The sequence below is a fragment of the Balaenoptera musculus genome, chromosome 9 (assembly GCF_009873245.2).
Source record: "Balaenoptera musculus isolate JJ_BM4_2016_0621 chromosome 9, mBalMus1.pri.v3, whole genome shotgun sequence".
Lineage (NCBI taxonomy): Eukaryota > Metazoa > Chordata > Mammalia > Artiodactyla > Balaenopteridae > Balaenoptera > Balaenoptera musculus.
The window spans coordinates 173,319-190,527 of NC_045793.1; the positions used below are offsets into that span (position 1 = coordinate 173,319).

Below are 17,209 nucleotides of genomic sequence, written 5' to 3' on the forward strand. Positions count from 1 at the left end.
CAGGGCAGGGAAGTCTGGAGTTCTCAGAGTTCAGAATTCAAACTCGACGTGATTCTCCCAAACATAGGCCACCTGTGCCCTTTAAGTGCGCCCCCATTGCTCACCTCCTGCGGGCTGGGCTGCCTCCCCCTTTGCGCTACCTGAATCTTTAACACACATACATGCTGTCTGTCTTCAGTTTTATGACATCTCTAGGAACTGCCATGTCAAATTTCTCAACTGCCATTTTCATGAGATTTGGGAAATGGAGCGAGAAGCTCATATGTCCCCAGTTGTCTGTCTCTTGCCCTCATCGCATAGGCACGTCCCTCCTTACCACCCTGCTCATCCGAACACTCCCAGGCCTGCAGGCTGCACCGCCCACCCGGCTGCAGGTGTGTTTCTAGTGATGTCTTTGTCCTTGATGATGGGCTCTAAGTAATTTTTCAAAAAGCAACATTTTCTTTAAATATGTAAGAATGTTAATATAGTATGAATTTATGTACTCAATCTTCGGTATGTAATACAGTTTTTAGGATGAATGTATTTTCATTTTATTTTAAAAAGCCTTTAGAAAGTATTTTCATCTTTTTTAAGGGTTTTCTTTATTTGTTTTTTTAGCCGCACCACGCGGCATGCAGGATCTTAGCTCCCCAACCAGGGATTGAACCCAATCCCCCTGCAGTGGAAGCGTGGAGTCTTAACCACTGGACCACCAGGGAAGTCCCTATTTTCATCTTTTTTTTGCAAAACTTGGTTTGTAGCCAACTTTTCATTACCTCTGTTCTTAGAAGTAAAACATTCCCGTGGTCAAACCAAAAGTGCATAGTTCCATCGATGTGTTTGCGCCGTTACCGTACAGGTGTGGGTGGCATGTCAGAGAGCAGAACTGTTGTTTCTTTCTTTGTTTGAATTGAGGCTAGCACCCTGCTCCTCCAATACTGAAGTTTAAATGAAGTATAAAAGTTTAGAGGTCACAAAATATAGTAGAAACACCTTGGACTTGTAATAAAAAATTCCTGGGTTCAAACGTGGATTCATTTACCGTCTGTTTAATGTTGAGAGGCCCCTGGACCATTCAAACCTCAGTGCTCTTTGTCAGTGAGATGATTAATACAGTGTTGATATGGATAACCATCGTGGGGTGGTTATTAAACCAAATAAGAGATCTGAAAAATGTTTTAAGCTATAACATTATGCAAGTTAAGTTTTGATAACTCCATGAGGGTAACCTAAGATTTCCCCGCTAATATGTCGTCTTGACTGCTGAAATCAACGAAATCTTTTCAAATATTTAAATTTGCAAATTGTCCTTGAAGTCAGAATCCATAAACACGCAAGTGTATGTGCATCTAGGGGACCCTTACCTCTAAGACTTACACAATACCCAGTGTTGCCCATTTTATCACATGGGGGGTGGGGGGGAAGAACTTCAGCAGGAAAAAGTAATGATTCTACTGCAATTCAAAAGTGTGCAGTGCATGCTGGGTTCCTCAGAAACATTCTGCTTATTCCTCCAAAGCTGATTACAATGAACCCATGCCAAGTATATTCTCAATAATATCATGGTGCGAGTTTCACAGAAAAATAATTTGCAAGATAATTACCTAATTAACAGGCTTTCTATTTGAGAAGATTCTGAGCAGATCCGGTCCCACCACCCTGGGCACCCCACGCGTGGCCTGAGGGCGCTGCCCCTGTGGTGGGCAGAGGGCCTTGCTCACCCCCATCTCCCCTCCAGCCTGCAGCGGCGTCTGGGACAACATCACGTGCTGGCTGCCCGCGGATGTCGGCGAGACTGTCACAGTGCCCTGTCCAAAACTGTTCAGCAATTTTTATAGCAAACCAGGTACTGTCGTCTGTGTTGTTTCTGAGCTTTGCGGGGGGGTGCATACGAGGGGCCGGCTTCTCCATGAAGGCACAAGAAGCAGGGCGTGGGTTTCCTTGGCCCAGTGAGTCAGGGAACAGCTGTGCTGAGCTGGCCTTAGGGGCTGGGAGCACAGAAGGCTTCCTGCCGGGTCGTCCACCCTACAGCACACACAGTGGGACGGACAGGAGACCCTGAGCAGGAGCCAGACACACAGGCACCCAGCGCAGACGAGGGGCCGTGGCACCAGGCAGGGAGAGAATAGAAACACCTGCCACACATGGGCACCCGTAACCCTCAGAGAGTGTCCTCCAGGGTGTCCCTTCCCACCGGGAATGCACTTTCTCCTTCACGGGAATCATCTCCTTTCCTGGACCGACTCTCTGGGTTCTCAGCCCCGCCCTTGACCCAGCCCCCCTGTCACCTGAACACCTGCAGTAGCGGAGCTTCCAGCCTCAGAAGGTGCTGACCGGGATGGGCCACGCCCTCCTTCCGGGGCTTGCTCTTCACACAGGCCCTGGAAACCCAGATGTTCGAGAAATAGACCTGTTTTTTTATAAAAAGTTGTAGGTGGGAAATTGGGGGTCTCTCCACACATCGGTGCATGTTGTCATGGCAACCAGTACGTTGCTCTGCTGTCCCCATGCGGGTGAGCCCTGGGACCCACGTGAGGTCCCCCTGAGCCGGGCTAGGACAGGGGATGTGAACAGGCAGGTGGGAGACTCTACCTCTGTGGGAGGGGAGAGCCGGGGGGCTGGGCAGAGTTCCGAGAGCAGGTCTTTGCAAGGGACAGTATCAAACCATCAGGTGGAGGAGGGCCAGGTTCCAGGACTCGGAGATTTATTCTGACGAATTGGAACCTTAGGGCATCATGGATGCCTTCAAGTATTAGTGTTCCCTCAGCTGGGGAGAAGGCGCCTATGCTCTGCGTCCAACAACAACACGGCCAGGAGCCCGTGCCCTCGGCCAGGCAGCCCAGTTCTGAGTTCTGCCCCCCCCCTCCTCTCCAGAAGCCACCTGGCCAGTCCCCAGAGGGCTGCGAGGGCCCTGGCCCGCCCCTGACTCGGAGCCTGAAACGGCCCGCGATGGGAGCACATCCGGTGGACCGGCCGCAACCTGGAGCCTGCCCATCACCCCTGCCTCGGCCCAAGCCAGGACCCTCCTGACAGGATCTGAGCCCAGGTGGCCGTGCTCAGGGCCAGACGTGTGACTGTGGCCTTTTCAGGACAGTCACACTCAAACATGCACTTAGGGACCGAGGACAGGAGTGTGCAATCAGCTTTAGGGAGCTGGGGTGGGGCTACCTACACCGCCGTGCTGAGGCCCCAACACTGCAGCTAAACTGGGGCCACGGTGGGGAGAGGCATGGAGATTGCGGGGGTCCTCACAACAGGTGACCAGACTTCTGAGTCCTAAGCTGTGCCCCACTTTTGTTCTCAGGTCCCTCTCTCACCTCCATGCCTCCCCTCACTTCCCTGCCCTCTCCCTCATCCCCCAGATCCTTCCCTCACCCTCGACCCCTCTCCCTCACCTCCCACACCCTTCTCCCTGAGCTCCTTGGCCCCGCTCTCACCCCTTTGCCCATCTCTCTCCCCCGACCCCTCTCTCACCTCCATGACCCGTCCCTCACCTCCCTGCCCCTCTCTCATCTCACCTCCCTGACCCCTCCATCACCTCCCTGACCCCTCTCTCATCTCACCTCCCTGACCCCTCTCTCACCTCCCTGACCCCTCTCTCATCTCACCTCCCTGACCCCTCTCTCATCTCACCTCCCTGACCCCTCTCTCACCTCCCTGACCCCTCTCTCTCACCTCCCTGACCCCTCTCTCACCTCCCTGATCCCTCTCTCACCTCCCTGACCCCTCTCTCACCTCCCTGACCCCTCTCTCATCTCACCTCCCTGACCCCTCCATCACCTCCCTGACCCCTCTCACCTCCATGACCCCCGTCTCACCTCCCCAGCCCCTCTCTTTACTTTACCGTCTCAGGCATTTCCTGGAAGCCCACCTTCCACTTTTGCCTAAGGTTTCACTGAGGAGTGTGAAGCCAGGCAAGATGACAACCCTGTGGGCGAATCTCGACTTCATAGGATGAGGTTTATTTAAATGTCTTCTTTAGTGTTTGCCATATAATAAGTGAGGAATGGCCAGCTCAGCACCCACTCCTTGCCTTTGCACAGAGCTTAGGGTACAGGTCCCGAGCGCAGGTAGGTAGCAGGTGTGCCGTGCAGGTGAGGAGCTGACTGCCCAGGTCTGAAACGGGCACCTCGCTTGTAATCTGTGTAGCTTTGGGCGGGTGACCCAGCTTCTTTAAGCCTCAGGTTTCTCATCTATAAAATGGGATCATCAAAGGGCCTCCTCTCGTAGCTGTCAGGATTGCATGAGTTAAATACGGAGGAGCCGGGAGGAGCCGGTGGGCCCTACGCTGCCGACACCACTGTTGTTCTTGTTCTTTCTTGTCCCCGACTCTGACGGGCAGGTCATTCTCTTCTGTGGGCCTCAGTCTCCCTTCTGTGAGGCTGGGCAGGGGAGCCAGACCTCAGCAACCTCGCCCCTTTCAGGGCTCTGTCTTGCCCACAGCACTGCAGTCCCTGTGCCCGAGCTGCCCTCAGGCCCCCCGGGAGCTGGAGCAGGAGGTTTCGGGTCTGGAATCAGAGGACCCAGGGGATGACGGTGTTGGAGTGAGGCTGGGCCGGGCGAGCCCAGGTGGTGTTTTCCAGGGGCTTTGCTGAAACCGACCCAACCCACTTCCTCTCCAGTGGATTGGGGTCTGGACTCCCCCAGCCTCTCTCCCCACGGGGAGCAGAGTGGCTTATGCTTATCTTATCTCCTCCCCAGTGTGGACCCACTGTGCTCTTCATCCCACCTGATTCATCAGTCAGAGCAGGTGAACAGGTGGGCTGCCCTGGGGTAGAAGAAATGAGGGATTTTTAATCACAAAACTCAGTGGTCACTGACCCTCAGAGCCTCACTTTTCCATCTATAAAATGGGAACAGTGATGCCACCAAGTGTGCAAATAAAAAGAGATGGTGTGAGGAAACGTTTGCTATTCCGAAAGCCCTGGGCCTGTGGTTGCAGCAGGAAGCAGAGACAGGGCCAAAGTCGCCGTGCCAGCCTGGGTCCGAGCTCCCAAAGCCCACCCAGCAGGTCCGTCCCCTTCCCCTCACCACCCTGTGCGTCATCTGCTAAAGACGCCTCTTCCTGTGCAGGGGACCCTGCATTGCTGAGTCTGACGTGCAAGTTAGGTTCTTAGGAGCAAACAGTGGGGTTGTAAAGTCAAAGCTGCCTTTATCTCACGCCATGCAAATCTGACGTCCACGCTCTTTCCTGCAACCACGGTGACCAGTGGTGCCTGTCCTGGCTGCTCTGGTCACTGTGCCTCGGGGCGGCGAGGTGAGGACTGGCCCAGGGGAGCGGGAAAGCGCAGGGCAGCGCTGGGCAGAGCGGCCAGGGCCTGCCTACGACGCCTCTCATTGGACAGAACAGCCTGTTCGCGTCCGCCCCGCTCCGTAGTGAAGAGAGCACACCGGCACCTCTATCCCGTCATAACCGCCCCCGACCCCGCGCCCGTGCTTTGGCGCAGAATCCACTCCCTCCAGCCGCCGAGGCCCCGGGGCTGCAGGGGCCGCTGCCCAGGCTTCGTGGGTGAGGAGGCCAAGGAGGGGGACGCACCCTGAGCAGCAGCTGCCCCGGGTTCAGGCCCGGGCCCCTCGCCGGCCCCGAGGGAGAGGGAGCCCCTCAAGCCGGCGTAGGTGCAGGCGGGGGCCCTGGCCACCCGGGCCAGTCCTGACGCGCAGATCAGACACCTGGCCTTTACTTTCCAGGAAACATAAGCAAGAACTGCACCAGTGACGGGTGGTCAGAGACGTTCCCGGATTTCATGGATGCGTGCGGCTACAGTGACCCCGAGGATGAGAGCAAGGTAAGGGCTGCGTGGGCCTCCCTTTCTGGTCGTTTTTCCGAGATGCCTGGTAAACCGTGACCATTTGCTGCTCCAAGCCTCACTCGGGTGTTCTTCCACTTCTGGCCAAATCCCGCCAGGTCCCTGGTTTCAGTTCAGCCGCCCGGCCTCTGGAATTATGCACTGGTTCCGTAATCTTGGAGCTGGGAAAGGCTGGTTTTCTCCACCTGCTATGGTGTATCTGGAAGGTGACACCGAGAGTGGCTCTACCTGCCGAACTGAGCTTAGCCAGTGTCCCTTCTGCCATGAGGGTTTCTTTGTTCCCTTTAAGGTGTTGCCACCCGTGGGCGGTCGAGAAGCCATGCAGTTGTTTTCTTAGCTCTGAGCCGGCAGCAGGGAGGGAACCAAACTTGGAGCATCTCTGCAGACTTAGAGCCCGTGTCGCTGGTGTGGGCTGCTCAGGCTCGGCTGGCCGCTGGTGCCTCTGTCAGGCCGTGGTGGGGACTCGGCTTGGGGCAGGCGTAGTGTGAGGAGAGCCTTTCTCCGGGAACGCGGTCCTTTAAGCGGCGAGCACCCTCAGCCCGGCACCCACACCCGGCCGTGCCCGTGGTGGGGTCTGTTTTGTTTGCCACCAGAAAGCCAGGTCAGTGTCTCCCCTTGAAACCCATCGCTCGCCCTGTGACCCCGTGTGGACAGGTTAGGGCCTTGGGAGCCGGGAGCCGGGCTGTTTCAGACCTGCTCCCTGACGACGGGTGTGAGGCCCTGGGGAGTGCCTGCCGCCCACGCCTGAGCCCACGCGGTGCGGGCAGACCGTGTCTGTGCCGCCGAGGCCCGCCTCCTGACCCCCGCCCGTGCCACCTCACCTCCGCTGTCCCTGGGTCCTGCCCCCAGGTGAGGCCCTCAGGGATGCGGCTGTCCCATCACTTTTCCTGGGTAACGAGGGGCTTTCTTTGCTCTCCTCACTAAGAGTTACAATTTAAAGCCGATTCTTTTCCTACCAAATTAGTAAACCCTAGGAAAGGAAGTTCCTTGTATTTTAGCCGGTATCCCTCTAACTGGATGACAAGTGACCTGTGACCGGTGGTCAGTGAGGGTAACCGTGGTGGTGCGGCTCTGAGCCCTGCGTCGTGTGCTTCTTACCGATGGACGTGGTATATATTTAACGTACACGATGTGACGTTCTCACATGTATACAATATGAGATGATTCCCCAGTCCATCGCCTCACAGATTCCCTTTGCTTTTTTTTTTTAAATATAAATTTTATTTATTTATTTATTTATTTTTGGCTGCATTGGGTCTTCGTTGCTGCGCGCGGGCTTCCTCTAGTTGCGGCGAGCGGGGGCTGCTCTTCGTTGCGGTGCACAGGCTTCTCATTGCAGTGGCTTCTCTTGTTGCGGAGCACAGGCTCTAGGTGCGAGGTCTTCAGTAGTTGTGGCGCACAGGCTTAGTTGCTCTGCGGCATGTGGGATCTTCCTGGGGATTGAACCCGTGTCCCCTGCATTGGCAGGCGGATCCTTAACCACTGCGCCACCAGGCAGGCCCCTCCCTTTGCTTTTGGTGAGACACAGAACCTATTCATCTTATCACTGCAGGTTTGTGCTTGTTGACCGATGCCCCCCCATTTGCCCACCCTTCATCTCATTTAGTCTGGGTGACAACCCACTTTACAGATGGAAAAACTGAGGTTTAGAGAAATGATGTGACGTGGCCAAGGGCCCCACCATTCTGACTAGAGCCAGCCCCTTTGACCCCCTCCTCAGGGGCCGCTCCCAGGCCCCCCGCTCTCCCTACACAGGTGGAAGCAGCAGCAATGGGCCTGGGACACACCTGGGCAGGCAGCCAGGCCAGGGCTGTGCTGACCCTTCGCAGCCATTGTCCCTCCCCCACCGTGGACTTGTGCCCCTGGGGCATTCTGCACGAATCCCTTTTGTTCTACAGGATCCCACGGAGAAGGCCCAGCCTTTCCCCATGGGCGTGGCCAAGAGGCAGGTCTCACGTGGCCCCCATGACAGCAGCACAAATGGTGAAGCCCCCCCAATGCTGGGCCCAAGGCTCGGGCAGCGTTTAGCCTCCTCCGCCGTCTGCCGTTCCCCTCTCCGCTCCCTGGAGGATGGGCGTAAATGCCACTGCCCACGCGCTTGCCGGTGGCCGGGTGCACAGCCGGGTCAGAGGCCACTCGTGGAATCAGGGTCCGAGCACGTTTTCATGGGACAGTGAGGGGATCTCAGGTTCCAGACTCATAGGAAACTGCTGTTCAGTCCAAACCAGGAAGCTGTCTTATTGGTGTCTAAGAATAAGACCTTAAATCGTGTAGAATTTAACCCCAGTTTCAGGGCTGTTTCCATAGAGAAAAGCGTCCCAGGCCCCGTTCTGAAGACCCTGAACTCTGACCAGGGGTGATGACAGCCCCACGATGGCCGGGACCCTGTCACATCCCGCCTGCCTCCCAGGTGGCCCTGCGGGATGGGGGCAGTGGCTGGAGAGTGTCCAGACTTCTGTAGGGGTGGGTGGGTTGGGGTCCCGGCAGCCGCCTTCCATCACCCACATCTCCCTTCCACCTCGGCAGCCAGCCCAGCATTCGTACCTCCGAGGCCTCAGGACACACGTCAGGGCGAAGAACACAGCGTCCTGAGGCCTCGCCAGCAGCATTTATTCAGAGCCTGTGCTTGTTCCACAAGTAAACATTTCCCGGGAACCGCGACGTTCCGACTCTGTCCTCGGGTTACAGAGAGCCCAAGGTGGTTGTAAAGGACATCGTCGTGGGAACCATGTCAGCTTGGAGCCCATGAGGACAGAGCACCTGTGATTTCCTAATGCTTTTCTGTCCGGTGCGAAGAGCTATTTTTGTTCTCAAACATTTCAGAGATTCTGCAGTTATCATGAATGCATATTCCCTGCTAGTGGATTAGAAACTCAAAATATTTTAATGTGCGAAGGCGAAGAAAATAATGGCACAAGACCAAAATGCATAATTTTCTTCCTGATTGCAGCTTCCACTGCTCTCACACTTCGAATTCCCGGTTGTTTAAGGAGTCGCTTGGAAGATGAAAACCGCAGCACGCTGAGCTGCCCAGAGCGAGGCCGGGACGGGCCTTCCCCGGGTGGAGGGAGGGGGCGGCCCCTCGATCCACGGGGACTCCTGCTTCCACGCCACTCTTCATCTCATCAGCCACTCTCTTTCTTCCCAGTTTTACGATTTTAATTGGATTTCCTGTGCTCGTGCAGCCAAACTCTGCCCTGGGTGCCGTGTGTGCAACCTTTGTTGGTTTCAAAATTAATTAAATTCAAGGGAAAAAATTAGCTTCCACCAAAGCCACATACAGTGAGGGAATTGAGAGACAAAGCAGTCGGGAATGGCAGTCCCGTGAAGGAAAAAAGAGTTTGAAGACCCCAGAGGACCCCTTGGACGACGCGGGAGCCGTGATTGCGAAGCTCTGCTCGTTTGGACCAGGGAAGCCCGCAGAGTCGTGGCGGGGTGGCGGTGGCCCGGGCCTGCGTGTCCTGGTGCAGTGAAACCCTGAGGCCAGCCAGGCTTGGCTCGGGACGCCCCGTCACCGCATCCCGCTTTCCGTAAAGCAGGGCCTCCCCAGTCTGTGTCCCTCTCCCAGCAAAACCTGCCTCAGGTGTGCGCATCTTCGTCTTAGGCCTTTCTTCTTTCAATCCTTGGATAAAGGGTTTAATCCCATTAAGAGGCTTCAGGACCCCCCTGCCAACCCCAGACCCACGGGGGCCACACCGGCAGCTGCCCTGCCCCTTTTCCCTTGTCCCCGCCTGCTGAAGCCTGCGGGGAGAGCAGGCCAGCCGGAGACCACGAGCCCCTCTCACTGCCCCCACCCTTACCGTGGGAGCCTACGGGTCTCCTGAACCAAGGAGGTTGTTCTGGCATCAAGGTCTCAGCCTCAGGCGGGCGGTCGTTCCACCTGGTGTCGTCTGCCTGGTCACCTGCCCCCTCAGGCCCCCTGACCCATCATGCCCCAGACCCGGGGGCTCTCCTGACCCGGTGGCTCGTGCTGCAGCCCGTCGGGTGGACCCTGGTGTCCTGACTTCCTTCCTCCGCCGACGGCTGCCTGGAGGCTTCTGGTCAGAGCACTCCCTGGCCAGCCTCTCTGCCTCAGTGTCCCATCCGCTGCCCAGTGTTCCCGCCTCTCTGATCTCCCAGGGATGCTGAGAGTTGGCAAAACACGAAAAGTGCCAGAAATGAGCACCCGTGACAAGTCTCGTGGGCCCAGGGTGGTCTCCTTTTCCCTTTATTGGGAGTCTCCCAGATGAATCTAGAAGGACCCCAGGGCTGTCCCCCCTCCGTGGCCACCACCCGCGACTCAGTCGCCACATAGGATTCTGCGTCCGGCCTGCCACCCCGCCACCCCGCCGCCCTGCCGAAGGACAGCAACGTCAGTGGCACGCGGCACCCTGTGCTGGGCGGACACACCAGGCAAAGCAGCCCATACGTCTCCTGCATTATATATCTGCTACTATAGTTCTTAAATACAGAGCACTTCTGCTAAATTTAGCCAAGAGAACTGTTTGGCATTTCAACCTTCCCATGCTTCGAGTGAACACATTTCTTCCATGTTATGCCATATTCCTAAAAATATTTTTGCAGTCTCTTCTCAGCTTTCAGACCATTGCAGTAACTCTTTCCCACTGACCGCTAATGTCACCTCCCTAAGGGTCCCCATCCCTGGCGTGCTCAGTCCTTCCATGTCAGGCGCCCTCGACCTCTCACTCCCAGGCCCTGCAGGACCCCCGATGTCCCCGTGTCAGAGGACGGTGGGCAGGGACATGCTGAGCAGCCTGCGGGAGGTGGAGGCCGGGACTGGACCAGGAGTGGAGCACCGGGGGTGCAGGAGGGCCTCACACTCACTTCCGGTACGGTGGCCGATTGCATTCCGCTTCCGGACAAGCACCCAGGGCAGTGGCTTCGCTTCATTTTGCATCAAAGGGCGGGAAGGAGCTGCGCCGTGGTTTTCAGGGGCACGTGAGGGCCACGCTCCCACCTGGACCGCTCATCAAACGATGGGGAAAATCCGTTTTCCTCTGACCCGTCCCCGCCAACAAAGGAGTGCTCCCCATGGTAACTGAACAGGGGTGGGTTGGGTCAGCGGCAGCGAGGCAGGCAGGGCAGGACCTGGGGGGTCAGGACGGGGAAGCGGTGCCAGCAGGGCTGGGCGGCAGCCGTAACCAGCACTACACACCACGCCGCCCGCTGACGGTCCAGGCAGAGATCTGACCGCCGGCAGGAGCATGATCCGAAGATTCGCGAGACAGACACGATTACTAGCCAGTTTCAACTGAACCTGTAAGCGTGATGCTTAACACTTGCCCGATAAAGGAGTGAGTCTTTCCAAGGCCAAAGGAGAAACAGGGTGAGGCAGAGGAGGTTAGCCAGGAAATCTACAGAAACAGGGTGGGTGCCTGGCTCCGGGAGGTTCTCCTACAAGAAAGGAGATGAGGGTACAGAAATTAGGGGGGAATAATAGAGAAAAAACTCAGGAGCGCGTAGGAAGCAATACAGGTGTCCAGGGAAATACAGAGAAACAACCCGTCTTCAGGGAAGGAGACGCAGGGTGCCTGCGAGGCAGGCAGCCCCAGCCTTGCAGGGGTGAGGGGGCCGAGCCACGAGCCCACCCCACTGCGGACACCAGGCCATTTCTGTAAGACAACCATGGGGACCAGCTGTGTCCACAGGGCTGGGGCATCAGGCAGGACTCGGGGCTGGGGCCCCAGCAGAGGGCTGGGGGCCCCAGGCCGGTCTCAGCCAGAAACAGGTCTCTGAGGGAGGGTCCGATCTCCCTGATGTCCCCCTCTTCATTGGGCTTGTACATGACAGCCTTGCCTGGGGGAAACAGACATTTGGGGCCCAGGCAGCTGGCAGTCGGCGAAGCTGGGCGCACCGGCCATCCCAGCCAGGCCCTCGCGGTGGGGACGGGAGGGAAGGCACCGTTTCTGGGGCAGGTTGGGGGCAACCAGGACATTCGCTGGACAATCCGGTCAGTTTCTCCATGTGACGTACAAGTTCAGGACTAAAAGTTTGTGGTCCTAAGAGATAATTGAAGAAAATATGGAAATTAGCAATATTTGTTTTACTGGGTACTCGCAATCTCTGTTAAAGACCTAGAAAAAAGAAGACAGAGTTTTGGAAAGGTTCACCTACCAATTGTCAAGTTGACATCACCTGTCTCATGGGTGTGATGTGGGGAATTCGAGCGGCTGGACATGGGCCTGGAGAGGCCACAAGCCAGGAAATGTGCTGATGAAGGACCAACAGTGGCCTCGTTACTGCGGGTTCCCTTTAACAGTTTGGCTATATTTTCTACTTTCTCAAAAATCAGCAAATACTTTACTCTTTTATTCAAATAAAATCAAATTTTAGGTCCCCCCAAAACAGTTAAGTTTATGCTGTTGGACAAATCATTTCTCAGTGACATTTGCTTCCCACCAGGGACCCTGACAGGACAGCGAGGAAACTTCCCTCTGTCGTGCGTTTCCTGAAACCTGCTTTGAGGCGATTTAGTTGCCGGGATGGTGCAGGGGAGCCGACTGGCCGGGGACGCCCTGCGGCCTCCGCGATCTGTGCGCGGGTGCGTGGCAGGCTTGCACGCGGACGCGGCGCCTGGGCTGCACACATGCACCCCCTCGGCTCGTGAGCCGCGAGGCTGTCTTTCCTAAAGGAGGTCGTGCTGTGCTGTACCCTCAGCACCGGCGCCAGACCTGGGAGATGCCGAGTTTTACACGGCGTCATCTAACCCACTGGCTCGGTCCCAGGACGGTTCTCGGGACACATCTACCAGCAGAGGCGGCCCTGGCGCGCGTGACCCAGCCTCTTCCCAACCCTCAGCCTTTCTCTGCCTTTCACGTGTCGTGTTTGAAGGTCGGCCTCGACCTCACAGACCTCACAGGCCCTCTGAGGGGTTTGTCTGATGTTTCCAGAATCACATGCGGGTTATCTGCCAAAGGTGAGGACGCTTGGTAGCAAAACAAAGGCTCCCGATCCCTCTGTCGGTTGCCTTTTCTTTGTCATAAACTCTGTGCCGTAAATAGTTCTCAGTGGGAGAAACTGCTCCAGAATATCTGTGGATGTTTCTTTGCCTCAGAAACATCGTATTTGGGTTTTTAAAAGAAAATCCGTTTTCCACTAACACATTCACACCAACAAAGGAGTGTTCCCCGTAGTGACTGAAAATAGGGGCTCTTTGCCAGCCAGTCACACAGTCCTGGCGACACAGATGCGCACCTCCAGCGCCACCTCCTCTAGATGTCACCGCCGGGCCCCCGGCCGAGCCGCCAGGTCCCCTGCTCCCAGCTACACAGCAGTGCAGCGTCCATGGGAAGTCAGCCCTGTGGCGAGTGGGCATCAGTCATGGTAACCATGTGGACGCCCCCCTCTCCTGCCCCCACGAAGCATCATTCACCTTCCCGACGTCTCTGCTCGTCCTCAGCAGAGAGGTGATCTCGGGGACAAGGAGAGCGATGTCACCTGTGTGTCACCCAGGCTGGCTGTGACGGGCGCCTGGTCGCTTCCGCCCGGGGCAGTGCTGTCCAGCGCCCTCTGACCTGAGAGCCCAGCGCCCCCCTGGGGTCAGTCCGCTTCCTCAGACGGCCCTGAGGGCCGCAGCGAGGCTGGAGGAGGCCCAGCGCGAAGCCTGCGTGCTTGCGTCTCCCCTTTGGGCTCCTGCAGTGCCTCCGACCACCCACAGACTGAAGGGGGAGCCGCCGTCAGCAGGAGCTCTGCCCGTCCGCCTGTCCTTCCATCCGCCCGACCCCTCCCCCTCCCCCGCAGCGCTGGTCAGGGCGGCGCGGGCAGCGGGTACCACGCCGAGCGTAGGGGTGCGGGGCTCCAGGTCCCCTGCGAAGCAGACTGTGTACAAAGGAGTCTTGACTCAGGAGGACTCGGGTCGTTGGACTTAATAACCTTGAAGATCTCTTTCCTCATAAAAATGGTTTTCATTGTGAAATCAAACCACTTAGGGGCATTTACTAAGAGTGTTTACAAGCTCTTTACATGGATTATCTCATTTAATCCCCCGACAAGCCCATGAGGTAATACGCTGTTTTCAATCATCCTTTTATGGTTGAGGGAAACTAATCCACGGTCTCATCAGTGAACAGAACTTAACCTCGAGCCCCAGAGAGTCCCCAGGCTCCTGTTGGCTGTGGATTTTACTCTTGGTTGCGTTCGTGCAGCTGGATGATACACGGTCTGTGCTTCGGGGTGGAGCATCTTTTCATTTGCCCGTTTGCCATCCGGTCTGTTCTGTGGCGAGGTGCCTGTTAAGGCTTGTGGCCCATTTTTAGTTGGGTTGTTTGTTTTCTTATTGTTGAGCATTAAGAGTTCTTTGTATGTTTTGAATAACAATCCTTATCAGATGTACCTTTTGCAGATATTTTCTCCCAGTCTGTGACTTGTCTTCTCATCCTCTGACTTTCTTTCACAGGGCAGAATTTTTTAATTTTATTGAAGTCCGTCTTATCAATGATTTCTTTCACGAATAGTGGTGCCTTTGGTGTTGTATTTTAAAAAGCATCATCAACTCAAGGTCATCTAGGTTTTCTCCTATGTTATCTTCTAGGAGTTTCATAGTTTTGCACTTTACATTTAGGTCTATGACCCATTCTGAGTTATTTTTTGTAAAAGTGTAAGGTCTGTGTCTAAGTTGATTTTTTGCATGTGGATGTCCAGTTGTTCCAGCAACATGTGTTGAAAAGACTGTCTTTGCCCCATTGCATTACCTTTGCTTTTTTGTCAAAGAGCAGTGACTGTTTACACGGGTCTGTCTCTTTACTCTGTTCTGTTCGTTGACGTGCTTGTCTGTCCTTTCGGCCACACCACTGTCTTCATTCCTGCAGCTTAACTGTCAGTCTCATGACTCTGCTCTGGGAACCCCCAGCTGCTGCTGCCACCTGTCTCCCCACTGTCCTGGGGCAGCTGTTTGTCCTGTGTCCTCCCTTCTCTCGTGGACCTAAGGAGATGGTTGATTTTCCAGTCCTTTCAGAGTTCTACTCATTGTTAGGATGCAGTGGTGCCGTCCACGCTCCTTACATGCAGAACTGACCAATTCCTCTTAAAGGAAGAACGCTGAAACAGACAAGTAACGTCCCCCAGGGAGGGCGCCCTCCGAGGGAGGGGACACTGGGGTGCGGGTGGACTCTCAGCCCTGCGCCTTGGTGGCCTCGTGGTCTTAAGCTGACCTGTCACCCCGGACTCAGGTCCCCCATCTGTGTGAGGGGAACGTGGCAAAAATACTCCGTCTCCTTCTTCACAGGCCGTTGGGAGAAGTGAATGAATTAACTTTTGTGTTATATTTTGTAAATTGCAAAGCACCCAGTGCTGTTAGGTTATCATTATAGTCTCCTAAGCAGAATAAGTGGGTCTTAAAAGGTATTTGCCAACGACTTTCAGGCAGAAAAATTCAACTCATAACATTGTTGCAAACGTGACGTGAGCCTCCCTCACCCTGAATCTGAGATGGGAGTAGCTTTGATGACCTGCGTGCGCTTCGGACCACATTCCCATGAAAACAGGCTGTCATTTCTGATGGTCTCTAACACATTTGCTTTAAAACAAAGAAGCCTCAGCCTTCCATTTTCAAGGTGAGAACGGGCACCTCCTTGCCCCCGAGACAGAGGCTGTCCCTGGGCCCTGGCGAAGGCTGCCGGTCCCCGGGCTCTGAGATCCTTCCGCAGCCCCGCTCCAAAGCCGCCACGAGAAGAGGCCCCGGACCGGCCACTCTACTCAGCGCACTCTGCCCGCTTGGCCCTCTGCCTGCTGCCACAGAGGACGTGGCGTGTGGGGGCCCTTGCAGCGCCTTCTCGGAGGAGCCCGAAGACCTGGCCGAGGAATCAGAGCTGAGGTGCTGCCCTGGGGAGCCAGGGAGCCGGGGAGAAGCAGAGTGAGTATCACCCGTGACTAACGTCTCCACGGGAGCCCAGACGACCCTGCCGCACCGGCCAGCGACGTCGCCCGGGTCCCCAGCACCTGGCCCATCTCCTCCGGGCCACCCGCCCATCCGTGCTGCCCTTCAGCTGCGAGGTGCCCCTGCCCTCTCCACCACCTGCCCTCCGGCCCCTGCTCATGCCTCGGCCACTCGCTCTGAGTTCGGAGTGAGAGACACGGGTCAGCATTTCTCGGGGTCTGTGTTGGTCTTATTTACCCAGCAAGACCTACATACCCCGGAGACAGGGGCTGTGCCTTCTGTTCAAGGGGGACCCGTCCTTAGACAGATGCTGGGTAGCGGTGGTGGTTTCACTTGCATCCCCTCGGCCCTTCGTGCGAAGGTTAATCGTTACTAAAAGGCCTGGGAGAAGCCACTGTTTCCCAGACAGCGATGCACGTGGCATCAGCAGGTTCAGAAGACAACACGCAGGGTGCTTCACCTCAGCCGAAGAGTGAGGCGACGGGCCAGGCGAAGTTCTAATCAGAGAGTTTCCTGAATCAGGAGCCTCTGGTCCAGCCAAGGGGCTTTCAACTTTTTTTAATTAAAATCCACAGTTGGAAATGCATTTCACACTGTGACCCAACACAGACATTTCACAAAGCCACATTTTCTGTGCTACCTTCTTTAAATGTTGGTTGTTACCTAGGAAATTGATTGCATGACCCACTACTGGGTTATAAATAGGGTTATCGTATAAAAGGTCGGCCAAACCTGGCCTCTCAAGAGAAAAAGGGGAGCTATTAATAGTCGCTCCGGGACAGCAGACATAAACCAGGCCTGGCCCAGGCAAACGGAGGCCTCAGTCACCTAGTTATGACTCAGTGTTTGGAAACACTGGCCAGCCCTCAGTGTTCCTTGAGAAGGGCTATGCCGTGTAGCTCCAGGGCGATGTATGATTATGGAAAGTTAGAGCCGGAAGAGGACTTGCACGTCACCCGGTCCCACACACTTGCTGGGGGCTAGGAAGCCGCCCTGGGTGACAGCCAGTGGGGAAGGGCCGCCATCTCCTCCCAGGCAGGACCCCCAACGGAAGGCTCAGAGCGGCAGGTCCCGTGCTTGCCCACCACAGGCCCCTCAGAAGCGCTGAGAAAGGGGAGCATTCCTGAACTGTTTTCCTCTCTGCCTGATCGTGTGATGATGGCGACACTTATTCAACTACTTTTTTACAAGTAAATCCAGTCTCAAACTTGCGATTGTAACATGTGACTGAGAACATTTTCCCTGGTAAAACCTCACAGTGGCAGGAATCCTGGTACGTGGGCATCCGGTGTCGGGCGGGGCTCATGCCGAAGCCCTGGAAATGTGTCCCCCACCTGCCCCTCAGGCATCCCACTGGCGACATTCTCAGGCCCACCAGTGCGGACCGGTGTTCGTGGACACCTGTCATTTAATCACCTTCGGGAGCAAGTGCCCCCCACCCAGGTTCTCCTCTGCTCTCCACACCGAGGCCACACGCCCAGGAATCGTCCTGTGGGCCTCACGCTTAAACAGTATGAGGACTTTCTGTAAGAAAAAGAATATAACC

At 55.9% G+C, this 17,209-nt stretch overlaps 1 protein-coding gene across 3 annotated transcripts in view; it reads left to right on the top strand.

Moving 5' to 3' along the window:
* Nucleotides 1-17,209, top strand: part of VIPR2 (vasoactive intestinal peptide receptor 2) — a 70,630-nt gene that overhangs the window by 23,863 nt on the left and 29,558 nt on the right. For all 3 annotated transcript variants that reach the window (XM_036864156.1, XM_036864157.1, XM_036864158.1), the window contains exons 3-4: nucleotides 1,721-1,828; nucleotides 5,671-5,768. In XM_036864156.1, coding sequence (XP_036720051.1) covers nucleotides 1,721-1,828; nucleotides 5,671-5,768 — 206 coding nt within the window. The remainder of the gene's footprint in view (nucleotides 1-1,720; nucleotides 1,829-5,670; nucleotides 5,769-17,209) is intronic.